This window comes from Esox lucius, chromosome 21 (assembly GCF_011004845.1).
Source record: "Esox lucius isolate fEsoLuc1 chromosome 21, fEsoLuc1.pri, whole genome shotgun sequence".
NCBI classification, from domain to species: Eukaryota; Metazoa; Chordata; class Actinopteri; order Esociformes; family Esocidae; genus Esox; species Esox lucius.
The window spans coordinates 13,772,033-13,790,351 of NC_047589.1; the positions used below are offsets into that span (position 1 = coordinate 13,772,033).

General features: G+C 43.1%; 1 protein-coding gene across 7 annotated transcripts in view; it reads left to right on the forward strand.

Moving 5' to 3' along the window:
• Positions 1-11,738, forward strand: part of arhgap12b (Rho GTPase activating protein 12b) — a 51,839-nt gene extending 40,101 nt beyond the window's left edge. For 4 of the 7 annotated variants that reach the window (XM_010885572.5, XM_010885577.5, XM_010885578.5 and 1 more), the window contains 15 exons: positions 152-232; positions 1,040-1,165; positions 2,219-2,287; positions 2,748-2,825; positions 3,547-3,608; positions 3,890-3,971; positions 4,556-4,684; positions 5,867-6,070; positions 6,316-6,418; positions 6,498-6,617; positions 7,527-7,625; positions 7,706-7,783; positions 7,922-8,056; positions 8,276-8,381; positions 9,559-11,738. In XM_010885572.5, the coding sequence (XP_010883874.2) occupies positions 152-232; positions 1,040-1,165; positions 2,219-2,287; positions 2,748-2,825; positions 3,547-3,608; positions 3,890-3,971; positions 4,556-4,684; positions 5,867-6,070; positions 6,316-6,418; positions 6,498-6,617; positions 7,527-7,625; positions 7,706-7,783; positions 7,922-8,056; positions 8,276-8,381; positions 9,559-9,733 (1,647 nt within the window). In that variant the 3' untranslated portion in view covers positions 9,734-11,738. The remainder of the gene's footprint in view (positions 1-151; positions 233-1,039; positions 1,166-2,218; positions 2,288-2,747; positions 2,826-3,546; positions 3,609-3,889; positions 3,972-4,555; positions 4,685-5,866; positions 6,071-6,315; positions 6,419-6,497; positions 6,618-7,526; positions 7,626-7,705; positions 7,784-7,921; positions 8,057-8,275; positions 8,382-9,558) is intronic. The other 3 variants (XM_010885574.4, XM_010885573.4, XM_010885575.4) reach the window with 3 other exon arrangements.
• Positions 11,739-18,319: the final 6,581 nt, after the last annotated feature.

Below are 18,319 nucleotides of genomic sequence, written 5' to 3' on the forward strand. Positions count from 1 at the left end.
GATTTTTCTTACTTACGTCCAATTTTATTATTCAAATTATTTTGTTCAACCTTCTAGTTGGCTAAAATAAAATAAAAATTAAACGGTCATTGCTAACCTATTGTTCTGTTATGATAATGTCTAGCGCTGACCGGTATTTCTTTGTTTTTAGTGGATAAAGCATGTGGATGAGCAAGGCAGGCCTTACTACTACAGCGCTGATGGCTCGAGGTCCGAATGGGAACTACCCAAAGTAAGTAAAAAATGTTTTGTATAATCATGAGGGGAAATACTTCGTTTTCTAAATGTTAACTACTACTGCCAACAGAGAAGAGGCGAAGTAAAGCGGTCCACTCCGGACAAAATCTGCGCGCTGGAAAATACAGCGATAAGCATAGCACCCGCCTTTTCGAGACACCTCCCACTGAAAGGTCGGGGCTAACACAATCTCGTCATATTCCGCACCTCTGCCGGCGGGTGTCACGTGTACTGTCACCTTAGTCTATTTCCTCCCCGGTGATCTGGTCATCTGTCAGTCCACCTTAACCTTAAGCACCCTAATGTGCCTGACACTGACTATTAGTGGCTTGTTATTCTTCCGTAATCTGGTTGGTTAAGAGGAGATCAGCGGTAGAGAACAGGCATTAGCTCTCATTTGGCTGGTCAACCGGCGGGCTGAGGGAGACAGACATACCAAACATGCACACCGCCGAGACCCATGTGCAGGCTGTGCTGGCGTCCATTAGCAGCCCTGCTGGGAGACAGTGGTGGGGGGCTCCTCTCTGAAAGGGCTCCTACTGATGGGTGACTGATGATACGCTGGGCCGCCAGACGAGAGGTGTGGAGAGGAGCACGCCCTTCTGCGACCTTCACTCTGTTGTCATTTAGTCCTCGAAACGTAACAAGTTAAACTCTTAACTTTTTTTTTCTCTCTCTTTCTCCGATCCTTTCCCACTGCTTCTCTTCTGTCTTTCTCCCCCTTTCCTCGCTGGCCTTTTCGTTGTCTCCTTCTCCCCCACTCGGTCACACCTTCCCTCCCCCCTTCCCTCCCTCTCCTCAGTACGCCATTTCTTCTCCTCAGCCAGGTGATCCTCCCAAGAGTCGCAGCCTGGAGCGGAAGCTGCCGGATCCGATCGTCCTGACCAAGTGGAGACACAGTACCTACGTACTGGACCTCAACGAAAAGGTAACAACCCGTGCGCTTTACACTAGAGCACGGTCCGCTTATTCCTATTGAAGAAAAAAATAAATAACTGTGAGATGATGTGTCATGTCTAAAAATGAGTATCTTTTCCATTGTATGGTTTTATGATTTGAGAAGATGAGCTCAACGGGAAAGAAAGCCTGTCCGTTAGGTAGCCTGTCAGAGCTGTTCCGTCTATCTGACTATAGAGTAACATGTAAAGTAACATAGGCAGCCCTGATATTTTGTCAACATTGCAGATTGAAACGTAGTCATCTATAGGTGTAATACATTGTTGTTAAGCATTACAACAGGTGTTGTATTACATTAAAAATAAGTTAATGTAATCATCTGTCCTAATATTGGCACTAACTTCATACAGTGGGCCTTTTGGTTGCAATATCCCTGGTTTTCTACCTGTTTTGTTTCTTTCTCATGTCTCTAAATCTTGTGCATTTCGGCTATGCCACAAATGTTAAAACTTGTATGAACTGAGGGGTTTGAATTCTGAATGCTGATTGGCTGAAACCATGGCCTACGTTTTATGAACCTATAGGTCAAAATGTTTGTTTTTTCATAGGGCATACATAGCTGAAGACCTGGTAAAATATGAGCCCAGAAAAGTAATTTAGCCAGTGCCAGCAAAAATGTAGTTCTCCTTTATGTCCCTAAAGTGCATATCTAAGAGAACTTGATTTTTTTTGCTGGCAACAGTAGTGAATATAAAGTGAAACTTGATCACCTCCTGTGTTGCTCAACAGTGGATTGTCGGGTCACTTGGCTCCAGTGACCTTTGTAAACATACTCAAAAGCATGCTGACCAGTTGTTTGTCTGGACAGCGTGTGGTCAAAACACATCCTCCATGACTTGCATGGGTCTCATGAATAGCCTGTCTCTAATGGTAACTCTGTCCGGGTGTTGAGGATAAGAGTCCCACAGAATAATCCACTGCTTTCTAAGCGTTCTCCATGGAAGTCGTTACTGGTAAGTAAATCGGGTGTATTTCTGGTTTGTGATGGAAATATTTGACCCAGGTCTATGTGGTTCTGTTTCAGTTCTCTTTCAAAAAACTCAGGCGCTTTGGCTCTGGCCATCAGCTGGGGAGAGCTTTTTACCGTGGTAAAGTTAGTATCCCCTGCTCACGCCTCCTTTCTCCCCCGCCTCATGATCACATTCCTCGAGATGAAATCAGAAATCAGTGCATCATAGTTATTTAGCAAAATCTTCATATTTAACTGAATATAAGTTGTTAAAGATGTGTTGTTCTGTTGGTATATGAGATTAACCGATTCATCGTTGACAAGATGACCACCTTTCAATAGCCCAGTTGTGGTGTGTCTTACGTTCAGACACACTGGCCATTCGACTCCACATGTGGCCAACAGTGAATCACACTAACTACCAAGGAAGATTTCTGCTGCAGATTCTTACTCTTCTCTTCCTCCCTAACTAATAATAAACTAACCACAATCCTGATGATCCTCTTCATACTTTTGTCTTCTTCATAGTGTCCGTCTTCATCCTAATCATCATCATCAATCATGTTAACCTTGTTATTTTATATTACTGTCTGTGTCATTGTAGGCGTGTGGCCTTACGTCACCCAGGCTGAGCTCCCCTGACTCTGACTCCTGTCCCTCATCTCCCAAGCTCCCCTCAACCGTTAGTATTCCCTGGTGTTCCCTCTATGTCATCAGTTCCCTGTTAGCGTTGCCTTTCCCCAGCGAACTTCAGCCCATGTGTCTGTCAGCGTTTCCTGCATGTCCACATTTTCCCTTCTGCTTCTGTCCATTCTAGTCTACGTCCATCCTACTGTCCAGTAGTCCTCAACTTGAGTTGACGTTGAGGAATTCTCTTCCTTTCACCTTGTTGGGTGTCAGCCATGCAAGTGGTTTGTCACAGCACCCTCTGCTGGTGGTAAATGGAACCATGTCTGTCTCGGCGCCACACCCCTTCACTGGCCTGTTTCCTCTAGCTTTTATTGGGTGTGAATATGTTTGTTATTGTGTGTCTGTGTGGTACATCCGCACCTGGTTGTTAAGTCTGAACTGCATTATTTTTGTATTTTTTTGTCACTGTCCCCTGGCTTATAGACTTCTGTATGTTTGTTTTTGAGATCCACATTATTGACCTGAATTTACATTTGTGCATGGTGTTAGAATTGGGATTATTTTGGAGTTTGTTTTATTGGATAGGCTTAAGGTTATGTGTTACAGCTAGATTAAGTCAAGGCTTGAGGTTAGGGTTAAGTTGAGGCCTAGGTTATAGGAATAATTGATCTCAGGTCCCAACAAGGATAGAAGGAGCTGGGTGTCAGGGTGGGTTTGTGTGCGCGTGAACCTTCTTGGTCTAACTTTTATGTCTTCTGTCTGTCTTGTCACAGCCCTCTGAGAAGTGTGGAGTCCTCAATGTCACCAAAATCACTGAGAATGGCAAGAAAGTTAGGTAAGCTTTTTGGGAGAAAATACTTCAGAGGTAATGTAGAAAACATTTAAACACAATTTGAGACATCCAAAAATCTGTTAGTTTAGATACCTTTATATTACCAGGTCAACTGACTAAGAAAAAGCATTCTTCCAGTTCAAGTCACTTAGCAGATGCTTTTATCCTGAGCAACTTTCCTTGAGTGCATGCATTCTGTGGGAACCAAACCCGTAACCTTACCAAGATAAATCCATGGACACTGCTGCTTGACAAATGGTTGTGTTCTGATGTGGTTCCAACAGGAAGAACTGGACGTCATCATGGACCGTACTGCAGGGCTCGTCGTTGCTTTTCGCTAAAGGCCAGGGGGGTGGCACCAGCTGGGTACGTACCCCATCCGCTGCCTAGCTAGAAACCATCTGGGTGAAAGAATGCAGCGGAGTCTGTACCGTTGTCAGAAGTCCTTCTGTTTTTCATTACATTCTGTATATTTAGTTGGGTTTTACTTCATGGTTAGAGTCCTAGTTTGGATGTGCACTGTCAATGAAATTTCAAACAGACTTTCTGTTGATAACCAACTTCTTGCTAAGGATAGGGTTAGAATTGGGGTAGGCGTTAAGGTTAGGGTAAAGGTTAGGGTTAGAAGATATTTTACTGAAAGTCGGTAGATAATCTCTAAAGAAATGCTTTTTGGACTCCCCAAATGAGGTATTACTAAAAGTAAAGTATTTCCTGTTGTTCAGATGAGAAGGTCCTAAGGCGTTGCAACTACCTGACTGGCTGTCTCTTTCCATTCAGTAGCAATGTGTGTCATTCCTCTTCCAGTTCGCTCTTTAGTTTCCCTTGTCACTTCTTCGTTCATTCGTCTGTGACCCTTCACTCATTTTCCACCCCCTCCTTCCTCCCCTCTGCTCTCCTTCCTTCTCTCCCCTCTGCTCTTCTTCCTCCCTCGTCTCCTCATCATAAAGTCGTACTACCGTAGTGGCTCCATTCCTGAGCTGCTGCTCACCCTTCTGGCCAACTGGAAGCGTACAATCAAGCCCCGCCCAGCTGTCTCCTGTGGACATTCTGTCCATGGGCGTGCCCAGGCCGCCACTGTATGTGTCCTCTGTCCCACTGCCTGTCTTTAGTTTGTCCCCCTGCCTGTCCGTGACACTCACACTGTCATGCCAACCGCCTGCGGCTCATATGCTAACCTGATGGGTGACGGGGGGAGGGAGGGAACTTTGTGTTTGAGGCATGCGTTTCATCCGGACACCATTCATTTTGAGTTGATGAATTGAAGATCAAATCGTCTTGATTATTTGTCCCAGTTTGTCTGAGAGTGGATACCTGGGAAAACTAAGTTGCCGGAATAGAGAACAAACTGAGTTTCTGTTGACCACAAAATATAAATATAAAAAATGAAGGAGCTGTTGCCTAGATAATGTGTTGTTGCAAACAGTAATGCCTTAATGGTCCAAAGCAGTCAAAATCATGTTTAAGTAGGTTGACAAAATTATTATTATTTAATTTTCATACTTCGATATAGTTTGATCCTAATTTCTTATTCCTCCCATGTGAGAAACAATGTGCCGTCACAGAGAACTCTCTGCTTAAAACACTAAAGGTAATTGATAATAACCAACATTGAAGGAATTGTTCTGCAGGGGTGTGTGGTTTAACATAGCTCGGTAATTTGTCCTCTGGTGCCAAATCAGACTGCAGCCTGTGAACAAATATCACTAGACGTTCTCACTAATCTTCTAAGGCAAATATACTTGCTCATTTGACGCACATTTGATCACAATATTCATTTGTACATTGTTTAATTTGCTTGGTAATCTCATGTTACTGCATCCAGCGTTTTCCAAGAACTGTCAGTCAAGATGAGCACCCTGCCCAGTCTTTCTTAGACTTCTGTGTGGTCTGACGTGAGAGAGAACATTATTATATTGCATGCCAACTGTTTGTTACTCAAACTGAAATGTACATGGGATTTCTAAGGACTGCTTTAGCAACTAAAATAAGTTGCAGGTCCCATAATGTGGTACTAATTGTCCAGCTGGGCTCAGTGGTGTGAATCATCTGTTTTTCTTCACGCTAACACAACAGCACTTAATAACTAGGAATGACTATATAACAACATGGTAACACAGTATAACAGTGCTTTGGTTGTTATTCATCAAACTTAAAATAACTGTGTGAAGCATACTCAAAGAATTTGCCGCTCTTATTAAACTTGAATGGGTGAACCGTCTCATCTGATGTTATCTGAATATTGTTTTATATTGTTGTAGAAGTTCGGGGGTAACCAGTCGAAGCCAGAGTTTACAGTCGACCTCAGAGGAGGTTCTGTGGATTGGGCGTCCAAGGATAAATCCAGCAAAAAACATGTTATTGAGCTGAAGACCCGTCAGGGCACAGAGTTGCTGATCCAATCAGAGATTGACAGCGTCATCAATGACTGGTACCGAGCCCTGACAGACACCATCAGTACACACGTAAGGACCACACTTCTGTAAAGTATGCCTGTTACACTTCCCAACCTCAAAGGTATCCCTGTTACACTGCCCAGCCTCTGCGAAGCATACCTGTTACACTACCAAACACCTCTGAGAAGTATCCCTGTTACGCTACCAAACACCTCTGAAATGTATCCCTGTTACACTACCACACTATTTGTAATAATTTGATTCAGTATCACCGAGCTGGTCCAGGAGTAACTAGTCATGATGTGTGTGGACAGGCATGGGAGTCCGACGAGGCCATAGAGGAGGACATGCCTGAGTCCCCCGGGGCTGAGAAACAGGATAAGGAGAAGGACCACAGAGACTCCAAGAAAACCAGAGGTACGTAGATGAAATGCATCTATCCAAGTGTAGTCTCCAAAGGTCCCCTTTATAGTCACGTTTCTTCGTTTGGTTCCAGCCATGAAGACGTCTGTCAGCATGGACTCCTCTGACCAGAAGAAGACCAGGGTGAAGCTGAAGAAATTCCTGACCCGCCGGCCAACATACCAGGCGGTCAGAGACAAGGGCTACATTAAAGGTACAGAAGACCCTACTGTCAGCCCAGGACCAGGTACCCCTCCCTGGGAGAGCTTACACGCAGCAACAATAAAGCTCTGTTAAATGTGTCAAACTAATTAAATGCCTTTGGCCGAGATTAACACGCAGCACTCCTCCAAGGGGCCGATAGTGGGGGTGTTCTTAATGAATTTTAATTCAAGTTAAGACAGGCGTTGTTAAGAACAAGTTATTTGACGCTAATAATGGCTCATAAACAATGCACATAACACTGTCATCCAGTTCATGCCGGTATGATAAAAGTTTACTTCATAAGAAAATGCATCGAAAATAATTATAGCAACAGTTTGAAACACAATTCTCAAGCAAACAAACATCACGACTAGACACATTTTTCTTCAAGCAAAGCCTCCGGCACTGCTTTATATTAATTCAAAGGCACAAGGCTGTCAAGCCTGAGCTACTTTTTCTGCTTATTTCCCTTCAGAGAATGTAGTTTCATCCGGTTTAGAAGCTATTATTTACAATGAAGTTATTTTGCGGACTTAATCCAGCTTATCCCCAGGGACATACGGTACAGTTTTCATACAGGCTCCCAGTGGGTATCAAAGCTCCAACCACGCCACACTCCACCGACTGAGCTACAATGGACATGGCATATCCTGATGTCCTCTATAGACACAGTTCAAAACAGACATGTTGTAACCTCCGATAAAAATATATCAGAGCATTTTAACCAATACAAAATGATCCAGACCTCCGGAGGGCGCATAACGATGTTTTTGTATTCCTGGCTACCCGAGATGAGCCCAAACATAACGACACGACCGGAACAAAGCCAAAGCCAGGTCGCAGGGCCTCAGTTCCCACGTGGGTATGTTGACATTCAATAGCTCCGTCTCACTTTGTTTCTGTGTGCGTTGCTTCACAGACCAGGTGTTTGGTTGCAGTCTGAGCAGCCTGTGTCAGCGGGAGAACACCTCCGTTCCCAACTTTGTCACCATGTGCATCGACCACGTGGAAAACACCGGTACGACCCCTTCCTTAATTCACCGTGCGCGCGCGCTCTCTGTGACCCTCCGTCTCTAAATCCTCGCCTCTCTTCTGCAGGTCTGAGTATAGATGGCATATATCGAGTGAGTGGGAACCTAGCCGTGATACAGAAGCTGCGTTTTGCCATCAATCACGGTAGGGGCCTCAAGTAGTATTTGTTTTCTTCAGGAAAACAAAAGACTGAGGACTGACTAGTTAACGGGACCAGTGGATTGATTGATACTAAAGGTGTGTGTTCGTGTGTGTTCGTGTGTGTTCGTGTGTGTGTTCCAGATGAGAAGGTACAGCTGGATGATAGTAAGTGGGAGGACATCCATGTCACAACGGGAGCCCTGAAGATGTTCTTCAGAGAACTTCCTGAACCCCTCTTCACCTATGACTCCTTCAACGACTTCATCAACGCCATTAGTATGTAGTTACTGTACTGAGACACTGTTTCCAATGTTCAATTAGGAATACATTTTTGCTTAAAGAACCCCACACTTTTGCAGAAGGAGCAACTGGTCTGGGTGATTCCAAATATGCTTTTTACAACGTGTCCACAAGATGGCGATATTATCTTTTGAATTTGCAATCCGTTACTGGGGATCGTGTCTATTCTCATGTTTACTTTTTCCTTTGCCCCAGAATGCTCAGACTATAAGCAGCGAGTAAATGTGATTAAAGACTTAATCAAGCAGTTGCCAAAACCAAATCACGACACAATGCAATGCCTCTTCAAGCATCTCAGAAGGTAAGCTCCAAGCATCCTGCCTTTCCTATGTCTTCTGATGGGTGACAAGACACAACCCAGGCTTCATTGTGAAAGTCTGTTTAATAACATGATTTGACTTTAACTGCAATTATTTACTTTGGGAGTGAAGAAAATGAAGAAGGTAACATATTCCCCCATGTATTTGATGGGTAAAAGAACATCAGTTTCAGCACAGTCTTGTTCATGACAGTATAGGTTATAATTATTCACCACATTTTGTCACAACTGCTTATTGTTACTGTTCTATTATCAGCACTAACCGGACTACATTACCATCTCATAGTTTCTTTGCCTACAGTATTGTTGAAACCCAAGGAACCTTTTCTTGTTTTAAGAATGACATTTGAATGGTAAAGGTCTCAGATATTAAGGAGGTTTGTTGTTTTGTTTAGGATTCTACTTGTTGTCTTACTTGTTTTGGTAAGGCCATGACCAGGTGGGTTTTTTGGTGTGTTGTTGCTTTTGGGTACAGGGTGTAATTCTCAATAAGGCAGAATGTCTTGTTCTCTTGTTATTGGTCATTCTATCTGTGATTATTGTTTTCTGGTTATGTTGTTTGTGGCTGGGAATGCTTTTTTTTTTTTTTTTTCGTGTGAAAAGAAAAGAAAAAAAAAAATCAAAATATGAAAGTCAAGAATGACATTTGCCTAAGCTCAATTTGCATTTATATAGACCTGTGTTTGCTGTAATGCAATACCTTTAGATCTGCTCTTTCCTCTATACATTTGATTGTAACATTTTCTATATGGGATTCATTTTCTGAATCTTTTAGTCCTGAATTGTACCCTATTCCATTGTACACCACTATTTATCCGAGCCAAGGATAAAACTAAAGCACTGCATTCAGAAGTGCCAAATCAGCTGCCATTTGGGAAGCGGTCAATGTATATACAAAGCAAGGAGATTTAATTGGGTTTTCCAATGAATAATGTTCTTTTGTGTAGCAACGTTTCTATTCAAGGATTTTGATTTCCATTTAAAAGTGATGTTACCTGAAGTTGTTTATTATCTTGGTATGGAATAAATAAAAACACAGCTTCCTGGTTCAAAGAGGTATCCAACATTTACTTGAATGTTGGAACGAATAAGTGTTTTTTCCCTAAACAACAGACCCATCTCAGACCATCCTTGTCCTCTGCTTCCTCTTTCCATCCAGGGTGATTGACCATGGCGAGGCCAACCGCATGACGACCCAGAGTGTAGCAATAGTCTTCGGCCCCACCCTGCTTAGGCCTGAGACGGAGACAGGAAACATTGCCGTTCACATGGTCTACCAGAACCAGATTGTGGAACTAATCTTACTGGAGTATGAGAAAATCTTTGGGAGGTAGAAAAGAAACCCCTTAGGGAAAACACCTGAGGAGAAACCTGTGGAAGATGAGAGGATGGGATGGATCCTGGTCGCACTGACCCAAAACCGCTTACTTTGGTGAATGAAACTATGCTGCTTTGGGCCGAGCAATTTGTAGAAAAGCAGAGAAAAAAGTAATTATTGTTCATTTCATAAGATAAAGGAAGCTAGCGCGCGACTTTGCACTTAACATTTTGAGAGAGCTGAGTGTGATGTAAATAAATGCATATTTAATTCACTTCGGTTGCCATGCCTGCAGCCAGTAGCAGGGCTGAGCCCACGTTTCAAGAAGAGGATGTTGATTGGTCGGTTGCTGAGACTGCTGGATCTAGGACAGAGTCGTCATTGCCGCGACCGCAGACCGTGTGAAGTGCATAGATGGGTCTCCCTTCATGTGTGACGTAAACCAGTGGGTTGAAATATTCAGGGTAAACTGGAATACATACACTGGAATCATTCGGCCAGTATTTTGTACATACGACATACAAGAGCTTTGTGTATGACACTTTCATTGATCTTTGGACTGGAGTGGAACCGCGGAAGAGGATTGTGGGACACCGTGATGTGGCGTCAAAGATACTGTCGGATTGACTTCCTGCTACCTGGGAGGACGTTGCACGTTAGCAGGCCGTGGTCCTCCGTTTCTCAAGTCAATGGAAGCCTGTATCTCATTAACATGTGGTTATAATACAGACCAAGCTCGGTGGTGTTTATAAGGACTACTCTCATTGCATTGTGCTTGAATAATAATACGTTGAACCTGTAAACTGGATATTCTCTGTATTGTGGAACGTTGAGTTTTGACTTGACCTCTAACTTCTGGGTTGTATTATGGACATTTCAAAGCCTCGGTGGCATGACCACAGAATCAGTATTAAATATGTTGGGCTCTGAGGGGAGCCGTTGATCAACTGGGTGGGACTGCGTCATCATGGAAACCTGATTCCCCCGTGATGGCTTCTGGGAACAGCATTGGCACCAGCAAGTCTAAAGTTGTGTATTATAGGGAATCTGCCCCATCCTACCTCTCATGCCAGAGCCCAGGTCCATCCTACCTCTCTCACCCATGCTTGTGTTCAGAATGGGTAATCCAGAACCGCTAGGTATTAATATGAACAACTCCAAACCGTGCGTCCCAGCTGGCACCCAGTTCAGTTCATACAGGTGACTGTGTCATTTGGGACGCACATTGAGATACTCCGTAATGTGTACAGATCCAGAACAGACCGTGTGTGTTATTGTCCTGTTTAATGTCCTCTGCTCGTGGAAGGCCTTCGTCTGTAAAGTGGACATGTTGTAAATCAAGTTGTTGTTGTTTGTCAGTGAAAGGCCACGCCCCCTTTCCCCTCCTTTCTTCCCTTTGTCCGTGTTGTCCTGGAGCTACTGGTAAAAGGAAAGCGGGACGGAGATGCTGGAGAATAGCAGCAGGTCCTAACATTACTATTTCGAATCAGTACTGGTTCCCGTCTGAATAAAACCTGTTTCCCAATTAGCGTACTAAACATTGAATTGGTTGGCGTCTGGGGCCCAAGCATCTGTTCCCGCTTCCTAAAAGCTCTCCTTACCCAAGCTAATATTAAGAGGACTGGGGCTGGAGAGAAAATGGTCCTGGAAAATAACAGAACATTTAAGTTTATTATGTGAAGGAAGGGATAGTACAATGCAGAAGAAGCACCTCGGTGCATATTATGTCCAGCACCCTACAGTTAAGAGTAACTGTTCAAATTCCCTTTATAGTAATTGAAGTGTGTGCTTTGATGGTGAACGGTTGGTTCAACAAATGAAATATCATCATGAATTTGTCAACAAGAAAATATCACTGATTTTGTCGACATGGGTACATATTGATTGTTATAAAAGAGGGAGTGGTTTTGATGCCGATGATGCCACATGGTCATCTGCACATTTTCATTGTACTTTTGAAACTAACTGCTGTTTGACATTGCTATGTCTAATAAAAAAAAGAATTAAAAAGCTAAATGAGACGGTCGGGTGTTTTTCACTTTCTGTTGACGTCAAGGTTGAGGCAAAAGACATGTAACTGGCTACTGAACAGTCATACTGTACTGTTATGTCTCTGCTTCTCTATCTGTATAAAGGCTAAATAAATCAATTACAGATAATTGGGCCAGAACTGAACTCTGTTACACACTGGGGTATTGAGAGGTTAAATGAAGTAGGTGATCTTTCCATGTTACCTCTGTGAGTCTGCTTTTTAAGCCTTTTGTAAGGTGTCCCAATCAACAATTGTCTTTATTCTACAGTGAACATATTTGTTAGGACTACTTGACCCAAGAATAACTTAACCAAGATTCACAAATCCCCAACTGCAAAGAAACATTACACATTAAATAGCCTATAAAGGCACCATATTCCCTATTTAGTTTGCCACATTTTAGATTAAGTATACAGTGGGGAGAACAAGTATTTGATACACTGCTGATTTTGCAGGTTTTCCTACTTACAAAGCATGTAGAAGTCTGTAATTTTTTATCATAGGTACACTTCAGTTGTGAGAGACTGACTCTAAAAAATCCAGAAAATCACATTGTATGATTTTTAAATAATTAATTTGTATTTAATTGCATGATATAAGTATTTGATCACCTACCAACCAGTAAGAATTCCGGCTCTCACAGACCTGTTAGTTTTTCTTTAAGAAGCCCTCCTGTTCTCCACTCCTTACCTGTATTAACTGCACCTGTTGGAACTCGTTACCTGTATAAAAGACACCTGTCCACACACTCAATCAAACAGACTCCAACCTCTCCACAATGGCCAAGACCAGAGAGCTGTGTAAGGACATCAGGGATAAAATTGTAGAACTGCACAAGGCTGGGATGGGCTACAGGACAATAGGCAAGCAGCTTGGTGAGAAGGCAACAACTGTTGGCACAATTATTAGAAAATGGAAGAAGTTCAAGATGGTTCCATGCAAGATCTCACATTGTGGGGCATCAATGATCATGAGGAAGGTGAGGGATCAGCCCAGAACTACACGGCAGGACCTGGTCAATGACCTGAATAGAGCTGGGACAACAGTCTCAAAGAAAATCATTAGTAACACACTACGCCATCATGGATTAAAATCCTGCAGCGCACGCAAGGTCCCCCTGTGTTTGGAGGAAGAAGGATGAGTACAACCCCAAGAACACCATCCCAACCGTGAAGCATGGAGGTGGAAACATCATTCTTTGGGGATGCTTTTCTGCAAAGGGGACAGGATGACTGCATCGTATTGAGGGGAGGATGGATGGGGCCATGTATCGCGAGATCTTGGCCAACAACCTCCTTCCCTCTGTAAGAGCATTGAAGATGGGTCGTGGCTGGGTCTTCCAGCATGACAATGACCCGAAACACACAGCCAGGGCAACTAAGGAGTGGCTCCGAAAGAAGCATCTCAAGGTCCTGGAGTGGCATAGCCAGTCTCCAGACCTGAACCCAATAGAAAATCTTTGGAGGGAGCTGAAAGTCCGTATTGCCCAGCAACAGCCCCGAAACCTGAAGGACCTGGAGAAGGTCTGTATGGAGGAGTGGGCCAAAATCCCTGCTGCAGTGTGTGCAAACCTGGTCAAGAACTACAGGAAACGTATGATCTCTGTAATTGCAAACAAAGGTTTCTGTACCAAATATTAAGTTCTGCTTTTCTGATGTATCAAATACTAATGTCATGCAATAAAATGCAAATTAATTACTTAAAAACCATATAATGTGATTTTCTGGATTCTTGTTTTAGATTCCGTCAATCACAGTTGAAGAGTACCTATAATAAAATGTAAGTTTACTTTTGCCTCTGCAGTCATTGTCTTTCAATGTCATTACTTGTGTCAAACTTGCCTCAAATCCTCAAGTCTGTTCTTGACATTTAATTAGATAAATGCACTTATGCCAGATTGTATTTCCAGTTCGGCAGCATTTTGGGATTCCAGTGGACAAGAAAGGTGTGGATAAAACATGAATTTTATGTTGCCACTACTTGACAAAAGTAGCATATTGGCTGCTAACACCTCAAACATGTTGACACATCTACGCCAACATCACCCGAGTATCAATATCCCCAGGGTAACACTGTCTCACAAAAAAACAACACACAAAACAACAATTTGTCTCCCCAATGCATTCAAGCAGCCCTCAGCATCAGTTTAATCAGGCTAAACAAATTACAAGAGCAATGGGTTTGTGTGTGTATATCGGCAGATATGCGCTTGTACACTGTGGTTGCTATAACTTCTACATGCTTTGTAAATAGGAAACAATGCCGATTTTTCAGGTTATCAAAGGCTTGTTCTCTCCACTGTATAAAATGTAAGTTTACTTTTGCCTCTGCAGTCATTGTCTTTCAATGTCATTACTTGTGTCAAACCTGCCTCAAATCCTCAAGTCTGTACTTGACATTTAATTAGATAAATGCACTTATGCCAGATTAGATTTAAAAAGTACAAGTCCTAGTAAAAAGTGAAGCTGCCACTGCTGAAATACTCTGTTTAGCAATTTATCTTCCCCTGTCTGCCTGTCTGTCTGCCTGCCTGTCTGTGTGATTGCAGCGAGCCAGCTCAGCTCACTTATCCTAATGAGATGCTGACTTTGCGGTGTCACAGGTTGTTTCAGAATTCTTTGTGGCCAACAGAAATTAATGTTAACTAATGTATTGTGTCATCTCAGTTTGGTTCATGTAAACAATCAATGTTTTTAAACCTTTTTACAGGAACGGATGCTGCCGTGATTGCATATCATTCTGAATGATGAGAGAATAACGAAAAGTGAGCAATCTAGAGATGTATATCCTCCCCTTTTAATTGCAATAGCCGTAGGCAAGGGTGTAGGCTTGTCGCATATGGTGGGGGGCCGGCCGAGCCAGGGTGCAAGATGTCAGAAGTACTCACTTCTGATTATGATAACTGAATAGAAACTCAAGATTTAAAAAAAGAAAAATGTATACCCACCCCCCACCATGGGACCCCTAACGACCACGGGCCCTGGATGCAACCATACCTCCTGCACCCCCCCATAGTTACGCACATGAGTCAGGGTCAATGGGTCCCGGGATTGTCACTCGTTTCCGGGGGGTTGAAATGACCTGCCTGTAATATTTGCGCCCCCATCGTGCCCCACACACCCCTGGTGTGAGGTCAGCATGTCTTGGGGTAAGATCTTTTTTTGCTTTTCCAATGTTTTTCCTCACAGTGTCTTGTGATTATTTGGTAGTATGTACGTATGGTGGCAACACAATGGCTGAGTATAATGAAGTGTTCAGAACCATATTATATTCTCCCAATCACAGGAAAGGTTTGTTGGCGGCGCGGTATCCTAGGGCCTAGAACATCTAATCAGTTGACTGACAGGTTGGTAGATCAAATCCCAGAATCGATAAATCTAACCTGGACCAACACTGTTGACCCGCTGCTGACAATAAGAATGTATCCTTAGTTACCTGGTGAAATAACGGTAAAAAATATGCCTTAAACATGACAAATCACCTGATCTACCATTCCTTTCTGTCAGGCAATAAATAACCTGAAACAACCAAAACAAATAGAAAGTCCATCCAACAAAAGGGATTTTTTTTTTATTATTACTTAAGGGGGGGGGGGATGTTTAATGTCACAAGCCCCACTATGGTACTTTATGCATTCTGCAATTACCTTATGTAAATTCTGGACTGGAATAATGTGGCTGCCTGCTATTTAAAATGCATAGAATTTCCGTGGAAAATGATCCACTCCCTGCCGCTTGAACCTCGTTAATAATGGCGACAAGCCGGATGACATTTGGAATACTTACACGCTTACTTAGCATTCCCATGCATGCAAACACTTCATATGGTACTCCGCTTCCTACCTCTTTCTCCCTCGGCCCGCACTGTGACAGCCCATTTGCAAAAGGGATAACTTTGAATTAAGTACTCTAGCAAATGAGTTATTTCTTCAAGTGAATGAGTTTTTTTTTTCTCCAAAAGACATTAGACTAGTAAGTGCTCACTCAATCTTTTGATGGTGCGGACTGTTGTGTGGGGGAATAGACAGGAGGGTGTACTGCAGGCTGCGTTCCTTTCAATCGGTGTGCTCTTGTTCAGGGTATGGCCACAATACGCATGTTTGTGACTGGTGGTATAGTCTTTATTAGCAGGCCCTGATTGGATAACGGCCGTCGGTATAGGGCACCGCTACCCTTTAGCAGGCACAACGGCGAAGAGATCTCAAAGAAGTCATGTTGTCTCCTCTGTCATGCGCTAACACAATGTCTGTCCGAGAATACACTCCCATGTTCCTTTCAAGATCTTTACTTTTAACCTGGGATGAAAAGCCTGAGGGGAAGTGCACTGACTCTCATAATCAGCAATGAAATAGGGTTCAGATCTACCTGCTTTGAGCTCCCGGACAAGATCATTATCCAGGCTATTTCTATAGATTGGCATGTCAGCAAAACAGGAGCTCTATTAAGATCTAAGCATACTAGAACATCCCCCTCCAGAGATAAGTTAGTGTTACTCATGGCCGGTGATAAACAGAGGAACGCTAAAATCCATTTCAACAAAAAATTACCAACATGTCGACTGCCACACTAGAGTTGACACCAACCTCGATCACTTTTACTCCACCCATAGAAATGGATTCAGTTGAGTTTTTACCAAAAAGTTATATTTTGGTTTCATCTGATCATATGACATTCTCCCAATCCTCTTCTGGACCATCCAAATGCTCTCTAGCAAACGTCAGACGGGCCTGCACATGTACTGGCTTAAGCAGGGGGACACGTCTCGCACTGCAGGATTTGAGTCCCTGGCAGCGTAGTGTGTTACTGATCGCCGCAACAGTAGCCTTTGTTACTTTGGTCCCAGCTCTCTGCAGGTCATTCACTAGGTCTCCCCGTGTGGTTCTGGGATTTTTGCTCACCGTTCTTGTGATCATTTTGACCCCACGGGGTGAGATCTTGCATGGAGCCCCGGATCGAGGGAGATTATCAGTGGTCTTGTATGTCTTCCATTTTCTTATAATTGTTCCCACAGTTGATTTCTTCACACCAAGCTGCTTACCTATTGCATATTCAGGCTTCCCAGCCTGGTGCAGGTCTACAATTTTGTTTCTGGTGTCCTTTGACAGCTCTTTGTTCTTGGCCATATTAGAGTTTGGCGTGTGACAGTTTGAGCTTATGGACAGGTGTCTTTTATACTGATAACAAGTTCAAACAGGTGCCATTAATACAGGTAACAAGTGGAGGACAGAGGAGCCTCTTAAAGAAGTTGTTACAGGTCTGTGAGAGCCAGAAATCTTGCTTGTTAGTAGGTGACCAAATACTTATTTTAAAGAGGAATTTACCAATAAATTCATAAGAAATCCTACAATGTGATTTTCTGGATATTTTTCCCTCATTTTATCTCTCATTTTTGAAGTGTACCTATGATGAAAATTACAGGCCTCTCTCACCTTTTTAAATGGGAGAACTTGCACAATTGGTGGCTGACTAAATACTTTTTTGCCCCACTGTATGTTGGTCAAATACACGTGAAACATACTTCACACATCACAATAAACCTACCATTAAAATTATAGACTGATCATTTCTTTGTCAGTGGGCAAACGTACAAAATCAGCAGGGGATCAAATAACCGAAATGACCCGGTTCACTAAAACCCAAACCCAAGGTACTCCTTGTAAAAGAGCCGAGTGACTGCTATTGCAAAGCGCTAGACAAATACTGTGAATTGACTTGCTGTACGAGTCACATCAGTGTGGTGAGCGACCACTGATGCTGGTGATACCCAGCCCACCTCGAAAGGTGAAATCCAATTGAAAGGTGGGGCCAACGCAGGACACTGTGTAAGTCCCATCTGCCACGTCTTCAGAGACCAACAGAAGGTCTACGATTCTCCCCGCCACTCGCCTTCCCTCCCTCCCTTCCTCTCCCCCTCTCCCCCTCTCTCTCCTAGCACCCCCAGACCAGAGCTAATGTTACACAAATGGATGCATGCCTGGCCTGTGCCACATGGATCCCAGTAACTGTCATCCTAACTGGGGCTGGGAGGATAAGGTCGGAGTCAGCCTTAACTGCCCTCTTCGCCGTTATATATCGTTCTGTTAAGGCAGTTAACTTGTCAAATAAAATATCCTCGGAGTCGGTATGAAAATGGTGATTTTATGCTCTTGTCAAACAAATGTCATGGAATTTGGACGGTCGACCTTTATGAAGCATGCCATCTGTCGTTCCTGAAATTCTTAATTTTATAAGTATAAATCAGACTGAATATTTCCTCAAGCCAGGGAACAGGAAGAGGGATGAAGACAATTTGCTTTTGAGCACAGCGATACATTATGCTAATGAATGCCTTTCAGTCACTGTCTGAAAAAAAGGGTGAATATTAAAGGCCTGGTGCTCAAGATTTTGTTGTTTTCTGCATATTTTCACTGGATGATCAGAATAATAAATAGTAAAAATGACCCAAAATTGTCACAAAGGTCTGATTGTAGATTAATGACTGATATCCTGAGTAAAGGATTACGCAAATGATTACAGAGGACGCCCCTTTTGTGACAAAAAAATCCCAAGATGCAAATCTGCTCTATTCCAT